We start from the raw sequence: 9,643 nt of genomic DNA, 5'->3' as shown, positions 1-9,643 counted from the left end.
GACCCGCTAGCTCAGTCGCAGTGTCTGGGGTGAAAGAGTCCAGCCAAGTCTCTGTGATGATCATAACACAGTAGTCCAAACAGCGTGAGGTGATCCGCAGTTGTACCTCATCCATCTTGTTATTTAGTGACCGTGAGTTGGTGAGGAACAGACTCGGAATAGCTGGTGCATGTGGGTTAGCACGTAGCCTAGCACGTAGCCTAGCCCTCAGCCCCGCTCTCTTCCCTGTCTTCTGTTTCCTGTGCCTCCGTCGCCTACGCCACTTCAGCGGTGGTATGGTGGAATTAAGTCCCAGTCATTGTCAGCGAAGGTGTGCAGGTTTTTGTGGTATAGAACCGCAAGCAGTTGGGTTTTGCTATACTGCATATGTGCTCCTGCATGTCGAGGGAAAGTGAAACAAAAATACAAAAAATAAAAAGAAAGCCGCCAAGTTGTGGAGAGCGCCAGGACGCTGCGACTGCACGCGCCGCCATCTTGAAGATGAATCATCATAAATGAAATATAAAAAGAAGTATAGGGATAAAAATCAGAAGATTAAACGCAATTTGAATTAAGTTGGCCGGGTCAAATGGCATGGAATATGAAATGAGTCTACAGGGGTCACTGTGACCTAGTGAAAACAGTGACAGCAAATACTTGTGTGTGGAGTCCATGTCACTTTAGGTCAGGGGTAGGCAACTCCAGTCCTCAAGTGCCGGTGTCCTGCAGGTTTTAGGTATCTCCAGCTCGAGGCCTGAAGTTGCCTACCCCTGCTCTAGGTATTACTCAGTGTTTTTCCTCGGTGACTGTGTTAATACAGTTTCACTTTTTTCACTTCATATTTTACTTTGACTACAACAAAAAAGCTGATGACAATGGAATATATTTGCATGTCACAGATTTTAGAGAGAAGAGAAAAATAAAAACAGCTTCATTGGATTTTGATAGCATTCTGTTATCTCCAGGAACATTCAATGGAAGAGCAGCATTAAAATGCACATCTTTACCCGTACAAATCTTTGACTTAAAACTTTAAAAAGAGAAAAATAGATTTGGATGACTTCAAGCGATTATGCAAAAGATGTGACATTAAATAAATACAAACTGTATTGTATGAAAGTATTTAGAATAGCAGCACTAAATACATATGAATAGTATTAACAGAAAAAAACATATAAAATGTACAAATATGTACAAATATAAATTCTGGTGTAAAAAAGTAAATATGTTAATAGACAGTGTTATGTATACACAATTCGGGTTATTGCACATAGAATTTGGTATTGCACAGTGGTGATTAATAAAGGGAAATGGGAAAATGGGGGGGGGTGGTACTTGGAGATAATGTCCGAGGTTGTCATTAGATTTATCGTAACAATAGTTAAAACCATCCCAGCTTTCAACCAATTACTTTCATTGCATCACTCAAGGATGCTGAGATGCTGATGACCCAGGCAGCTACACAGGCACCAGTTTCACATCTCTTCATTCTGGCATAGCTGATCAGCCATTTGTGCAGTATGACAGTAATAAAACGCTCCACTGTCATGGCAGTCAGCAGAATGGCACTGCTGTACAAACCAACAAGCACCAGTCATGAATTTTCAGACAAATTCCCCAAAGATCCAGTCATGTAAACTGAAAATTAAATCAGAACAGGCCAGGTTCAGGATAAAAATACTTGTGATATTTTTCAGGTTCTTGTAGATGAAAAGAACACATAAGAGGAGACCGTTGCCTATGAGACTGATGATACCAAGATGTAGAAAGTTCCAGAAAAAATTGCAAATTCAACTTCCCAAAAATATGCAGCATGATCGCTCACTTTCGTCAGCTGATGTGAATTTGTTCACCATTGTCAAGTTTTTAGAAAACAGAAACACAAAACTAGATATTTCAAATTTAATTAAACACATTAATTGAGCACTTTTTGTAAAACTACTACATTAGGTAAGCCATGAAGAGTAATTATGTACAGAATCTGGAGTAAAAACAAGTAGTGATCACAACTCTGAACATCAGCCATCATGTCTTGTTTTGTGTTGCACTGCACGGTGGTGAAAAAGGTGTGATCGTCTTGAGATAACTGATAGTTTCTCATACTCAGTGAGTTATAGAGAGGCAGGGTTAACATAAAAATAAATAAATAAAACCCAGGAAGCTTTTTTTGAGGTTGTGAAGTACCCAGTACACACAGCATTTATGAGGTAAGTGAAAGTTTATTTAAAATGTTTTTCTACTTTAGTTGTGGCAGCTTTTCAGCTCGTGCTCAGAATACACACATGTGCAAGCACACACACACACACACACGCACACACACACACAAACACAAACACACACACACATATATATGTATATATAGTGGAAGACTCTGCAGTGTGATGTAGAAGTATTTATCTTTTTGTCCTACCCCCTTGATGTAGCATGTGCAAGGCACATAGTGCTTGAAAATATGGAAAAACAAAAAGTGGAAAAGTGAGAGCAATAAGCCTCTCTGTGCTTGGATTATAATAATGTAACAGTGTGTGTGTGTGCAGGTCAAACTGACTCAATCAATTAAGCAAGGCAACACTAAAAATGGATAAATATTCATAGTGCTACAAAAGCAGAACAACAACACCCAGTATATTTCCTGTTAAAACTCAGTAAGGTGTAACAAGTATAGCAATATAACTGCAAAAACCCTACAATGATAAAGTGCATAGTGTAAGGCTGTTTTGAGAGCAACTGCTGCTAAGCCACATACTAGCTAATCAGATATCAGTCCTCTTGTTCAGGAAACTGTGGTTGCATTTAATACAGAGAAAGGATTGGTTTTAATCTGTGAGACATGCAGACTAAATATTGAATTGAGGACCCACATGCAGTGGAGTGAGTGAAGTTTGTTGAAATGTATTGGTGATGTCTATTGTATTCATTAATCATGTGGCGTGGCAAACAGAGCAGTCAGTTGGAGTTGAATATAACAGGAAAAAAATGTATTCATGCACTGTCAGGTAACACTGTATCGTCTCCTGCAGGACAGGCTGCACATGTGATAGTGTTGCCATTTTTCTTTTCTCCTGTTGTCGATCTTTCTCCCTAGTTTGTTTTAGGGAAAGGGCCATATTTTAAAAAGGATTATTTTATACTTGGGTTTGTGGTCATGTCAACTGGGCTAAGGGCAATATTATTTGGGCAATGTGCAATCCCTAAGTAGGGGGCTAACAACTCATAGGAATCTGCCCTTGCAAGTGTTTATGATGAAATTATTTGTTGTGTCTAGTATAATTTAGTTGCAGTGGTATAAATTATTTTCTCACGGAAGCACATATTGCATGTAATAGGTGTCCCTGTGGTATTGTATTTATTTGGAGTGGATTTAGTTAAAAACAGCACCTGTGAGTTTCCTGTTAGTGACATTGAGTTATCAGGTGATTGCTACATTGCTTTTCTTTTGATCTCTCTGGTGGTTGGTGACTTGGCTGCAAGGAAGAAGTGGAGCAGCGGGTTCAGTGTGTGGTGTCAGGAAGGGAATCATTATTAGTCGGTGTTAATGACACTGAAAACACACCTATCCTTGTGCTTTTTTTTTTTCTTCCTTTTACTTTTTTCTCCTTTTTTTCCCTTTCTTGCCTTAGGGGGATACATACTGGTTACAGTCTACTTGCAAACAGTTGCAGTGTGTACGAATGTGATCCCAGCTCTGACTTGAAAATTTGAAACATGGAAAAAAAACAAGAATGGCTGATATAATATAACACAGATATGGGAGGTTACTAATTTTTTATATCTCCAGTACTATTTACAGTATAATCAGTGGTGCAAAATATGTTTAAAACAAGATTCACTAGCTGGGCCCACATCCTGATTTTAGGTTTTACAGTGTTTTAGTAGATAAAAGCAAATGGCTTAAGCATGAATTGAGCCAATATGGAGAAGAAGACTAGCAACACGGTGATGATAATTTTTTTTGTTTTTGAAAATAATAGATGGCACAAGCTGCCAATCCAGTGCTGGAAAAGTGAGCTGCTGTATTTTGCGAAGGAAGGTTAGAGAAGAGATTACCTGGTATCCCAGTGCAAAAAGCTTTCTGCTGCATTTGCAAATGAGAGATAGAGAGAGTCAGATCAAGAATGTGGGATACTGTTTGTCCGTGATTTGGAGAGCCCAGCGCGTGCTCCCGACGAAGGGAAAACCAGTTCTGCAGGGGAGACCTACCTTGGAACTTGTGCAGGTGAAGCCAAAGGGCAGATATGCTTCACCATATTTTCTAGTCTTTGGCTTAGAATGAAGTTGGTTTGGAAATATATTCAGCTATGCTTCATCTCCTGCTTTGCGTTTGTGTGGGAGCCCCGTCAAAAACCTGTCCAATATGCTAGCAGTGTCCAAGCCTTGTTTTTTTTTTCCCTTTTCATACCACGCCCCCCCCTGCAATGGCTCTGCGCCCCCCCTAGTGTGGGGCGGGCCCCACACTTTGGGAAGGTCTGATCTATGCAATCTATATGGCTCCTTCTGTACTTCTTTTCAAAATTATGGAAATTGAAACTTCCAGATTGTATGGCTACAAAGGAGGTTAAGTGATACATTTTTGTAGATAGTATGATTCAGTTGCTTAAACTCAAGTTGTTTCTTCAATTTGCAAGTCTTAACTTTGATTTAGTACGATTTCAGAAATGCACAAGTTCTACCCCTTCCAAAAGAAGTCTGAGTACCTCACTTTTTCAACCAATGTCCACAGGCCAGGAAGTCGAGGGCAGGATGAGGCAGAAATTATTTTACTCAAGACTGTGGAAGGGAAGTCAGTCTTACAGCTGTAAGGGGCAATAGATGGAGGAAAGCCAAACATCAGAGCAGGAAGGTGAAAGCTCAGAGGAGGACATATCAGCTTTTGAGGGGCCTTAGTGGGGACCTACCAATAATAATAAGAACAACTGTTTAATGCAGGGCTCTGAAGTTTAGACATTACAATATGTAGAAGGAGAAATAAGAATGTATTCAATTTAATTCACACACACACACACACACACACACACACACACACACACACACACACACACACACACACACACACACCTCTTGTTAATGTAATTAATGATATATATGTAAATAAAAGTGTACTAAATCATATGCCTTTGTACTTCATTTCACTTGACTTATCATTTCACTTCCAATCTGAAATTCAACATGGGCTGAAAATTTTGTTATGCATAAACAAAAAAAGACAGAAACATTCTTTAGCATATCTGTGGTCATTGCATGACCTAAAATCTGAATTTAAGGGTTTGTAGTTATAGCCAGATCAACAAGCAGATTCTTGAATAGTAGACAATCAAAGTCACAAATGATCTTGATCTCTCTGATAATGGGACAAGAATAAAGCCTTCTGAAAAGGGAGAAGTCTCTTAAACAGTACACAACAAGGCTTCCATGGAAATATGATTCCCTTCACAGGCCGGGCCTCAATTCAACATTTAGTCTGCTTATCTTGCAGTTTATGACAGCTCCTTCTCTATAACGAAATGCAACCACAATTTCCTAAACTAAGGAACTGGTGTCTGATTAGTTAGTTCCTTTGCCGTGATACTTCATTACAGTTACACCTGACTTATATCCTGTTAAAACAGAAAGATGTATTAGGTGTTGTTTTGCTTTTATCAGAATAAATATTTATTCTAGTAATGCTTTGCCTAATTTCTTGAAAAGATGCTATCTCTTCCTTTCATGCTAATTAGTGCACATCCTGCTTCCTGGTTTAGTTGTTCTGGCCAAACATTAACCCTCTCAGGCTCAAATTAAGTTTTAGTTGCTAATGCACAACCAAGTCCTGCAGTGGTACTTCTGAGTAAAAAAACCTCATAAAATATGTAGTGGGGTAATCAGGTTGTTAGTGTTTTAACTGTTGCAAATCTGCAACGCCTGCCTTGAGAGGGTTAAAAACAATTTTTAAAAAAAGCAGAAAACATTGCTATGTGTGATTTTTTTTATTTCTTGAGCCTCACCTTATACAATAGCTCTTATCCATGATGGACTTTGGGTGTTGTCATTTACCCCTTCTCAGGCCCCAAGATTATTTCTGGATGCTTCTAAACTGCATTTGTTTTTATCAAGATGTGACTAATGTATTTGTAACACAATGCATTAATTAATTCAGTTCATGACATTAACCTGATTGATACAGCTTTAACTATTAATGAATTAATTAATCCTCATTACTTCAGTTACTCTGTAGTTATTTGCTGACAAGCAGACCTTTATGTTTATCCAACCTTTACACTTTTTGTTTACTAAAAAATAGAATTTGTCATATCTATATATGTTGCGAACTACTAGTAAGTAAGTAAAATTTATTTATATAGCACTTTTTAAAACAAGAAGCTATTACAAAGTGCTTCACATGGGAATAATAAAAGCATATCAAACAAACAATATAACAATATAAAGGAAGTATAAAAGCATGTCAAACAAGACAACATATTACACACAAACATTACCCAAATGCCTGTCTAAACAGATTTTTCAAGCTGTTTTTTAAAAGAAGCCACAGAGTCGATGGTGCGTTGCGGGGGAGGTAAACTGTTTCATAGTATTGGAGCAAGGGTTTGAAAAGTGCGATCCCCCTTTGTTTTTAAATGGGTCCGTGGAACAGTCAGAAGACCACTCAGTGGATCTAAGTATCCGCTGTTGAGAGTAGGGATGAAGAACCTCAGTGATATTTAGGTGAGGCCCTTTACTAGGGCCTCATCTCGTAAAGACATAAACGTAAAAGTGAGGATTTTGAACTGATATCTGTACCCAACTGGAAGCCAGTGCAAGGATTTTAACATGGGAGTGATATGGGAGAATTTATTACTGTGGGTTAAAAGCTTTGATGCAGCATTTTAGACAGCTTGAAGGTGATTTAGGGAAGCCAGACAGGAAAAGAGTGCATTACAATAGTCTAACTGGGAGGAGATGAAGGCATGGACGAGCATCTCCATTTCACCTTTGGAGAAGAAAAAGAAAAGTTTAGCAATATTTCTTAAATGAAAAAAGCAGGAGCTGGTCAGAGACTTGATATGAGCATCAACAGACAGAGATTGATCAAAAATTATCCCAAGATTCCGTGCAGTAGCTTTTATCAAAAGCTACTGCTTTTGTTTGCCTCAGTGACTGTGTTAATACGCGTACACATCAAAGTACTTTGACTGTATCAGCTTGAATCAAGGTTTAATATCACAAGTGACTATTTAATGGATAGTTGTGCAGTTCCATTTAAACAGCAGAGCTCTGCAGTGTGAATTGTTGTGAAGTGTTCAGGCTGGTGCTTCTCTCTCTCTTCTTCCTGCACACATTTTCACAGCGCAAAAGATTCAACAGATGCTTTCGCAACTTCTGTGAGAGCATATACAGCAGAGGGTTCATACAGCAGTGAGAATAGGCAAGCATTTCACAAATATGGTAGGCAACTTCTAACCGTTGTTTTGGCTTACAACCTTTAGGTTCATAAAGAGATTTAATTAAAAGCATAATATGGTATGGCCCCCAGCAAATGAAGAAGGCTGCAACAATACACAACAGCACAGCTACAGTCCTGAACTTCTTTCTGTTTAAACCTTGCAAAACTGTCTTGAGGATGGCAGAATAGCAGAAAATAATGATGGCAAATGGGAGGAAGAATAGCAGTGACACTTGGAGATAATGTCCAAGCTTGTCTTCAGATTCATCATAGCAATAGTTTTTACCAACCCAGTATACCACCTTTACTTTCATAGCATCACTCAGGGACGCTGAGATGCTGATGACCCAGGCAGCTATACAGGCACCAATTGCACACCTCTTCATTCTGGCATGGCTGATCGGCCAGTTGTGCAGTACCACAGTAATGAAACGATCCACTGTCATAGCAGTCAGCAGAATGACACTACTGTACAAACCAACATCGAATCCAGCAGTGATAACTTTGCAGACAAAGTCCCCAAAGACCCAGTGGTGTAGGTGATCAACGGCCCAGAATGGAAGTGTGATGGTGAAGATCAAATCAGAGCAGGCCAGGTTCAGGATGAAAATATTTGTGATATTTTTCAGATTCTCGTAGATGAAGACAACACATAAGAGGAGACTGTTGCATGTGATACTGAGGATGAAGATCAAGATGTAGAGAGGACCAGTGATGGTGGGAACATTAGTATCACAAGCGTATGCAGCATCATTACTCAGTCCAGATGTGAAGTTTGCCATTTTCAATTTTCTGAAAAAGAAAAAAAACCATACATACAAAATAAAATGTAATTAAACACAATGTCTGAGCAGTTTTCTCTAAAATGACAGAAACTGTTGATTTTGGTTCTAGTTTTTGTATATTATATAAAATCAAAGGGATTAATAAAGTACCAAATTTCAGAAAACAAACACAGCAACATACTGCAAACATCAACTGTCAAGTCTTCTGTTTAATTTTACTGTTGTGAAAAAGCTATAGGGTGTTCTTTTGAAAACGAATATTTCCTGTTTTTTGGGGGGGTTTTTTTCAGATTAATTCAGAGATTCTGCCTTAACAAAAACCACATCATGAAAAAAAAGATTAAAAGTTAACTTGTGCAACAATTTGTCACATGAAAAATGAAACTTCATCAAAATTAAAGTTGACAAATAACTGTCTATATGCATGTTACATTCCTCTAAACTTACCTTAAACTCATGTCTTCTGTTGAGTTGCACTGTGGTGAAAAACCTGTTATGTTTGTGAGATATCTGATAGTTTGTCTTGCTGTTGAGCTAGAGTGCCGCCCTACCAAAAGCCACACAGTGAAACAAAAGCTTGAGAAATCAGGGTTTTTTTTTTTCATGTTAAATGTATGTTTATTTTTTTTTCCATAGCTGTCTAATCAAAACAGACAAAAAAAAAAAAAAAAAAAACAGACAAATGTAACTTTTTCCTATTTTGTTTTTTCAAGCATGAGGATATTGATGATCCAAAATTAGAAAAAGCAGAAACCACAGTATTCTGTTTGAAAGTAAGTATTTCTTACTGAAAAACAGTGTCATAAATACATATAAATCTGAAAACATAAAATCTAATGCAGATCATGAAAATGATGTAGATTTATGATATCTCTAATGCTGTGTACAGCATACAAAGGTAGATGAATAAAAGTGCTAAAGTAGTACCGCAGCAATGCTCTTGATGAGGAAGTAGATAAGAAGAGAGAGAAAACTAAACATGAAACAAAACATGTTACACACTACTGTTGTTAAAAAGAAGCCTCACACTCTTATTCTTTTTTTTTTCTGTTACACCTATGCAGTAACTTGTAGGGCCACACTCTGACCCCACCAGCCTGATTTCTCTGAGATCTTATCATCTGCATATGACACCAGAAATTTGGCATTGTTGTAGTGCCTGAATATTTGAGTTACTGTAATCGTTTTGGCAGCAAAAACATCCCTCTGTCCATACATCCATTTTCTCTGGAGCGGTGTTACAGGGACAGCAGTCAAAGTAGAGAAGGCCAAACTTCACCAGCCTATTAATCAACCAAAGACTAAGACAGACTTTTAATTCATTTGAAAGCCTGATGCTTAGCCTTGTTCACCCTAGCTCCAAAATTCAAAAACCAGTCTTATTTGTAATCATTTGCAACCGTGGCTCAGGGGATTGGGAAGCTCGATCCCCCTGCTCTCTCTGTCCTGGTCGTTGTGTGGG

General features: G+C 38.3%; 1 protein-coding gene across 1 annotated transcript; it reads right to left on the bottom strand.

The window, feature by feature from the left end:
* Positions 1-7,212: 7,212 nt before the first annotated feature.
* LOC134616138 (chemokine XC receptor 1-like) lies at positions 7,213-8,178 on the bottom strand. Its single transcript, XM_063460878.1, has one exon. It carries the CDS (start codon positions 8,176-8,178, stop codon positions 7,213-7,215), a length of 966 nt encoding a protein of 321 aa, XP_063316948.1.
* Positions 8,179-9,643: the final 1,465 nt, after the last annotated feature.

This window comes from Pelmatolapia mariae, linkage group LG18 (genome assembly GCF_036321145.2).
Source record: "Pelmatolapia mariae isolate MD_Pm_ZW linkage group LG18, Pm_UMD_F_2, whole genome shotgun sequence".
Classification (NCBI taxonomy): domain Eukaryota; kingdom Metazoa; phylum Chordata; class Actinopteri; order Cichliformes; family Cichlidae; genus Pelmatolapia; species Pelmatolapia mariae.
Note: the sequence above shows the minus strand (reverse complement) of the source record. Positions and strands in the feature narration are given on the sequence as shown.

What these genes read in the sequence shown, in the direction of transcription:
- LOC134616138 (XM_063460878.1), bottom strand. Translation starts at nt 8,178, where the DNA reads ATGGCAAACTTCACATCTGGACTGAGTAATGATGCTGCATACGCTTGT.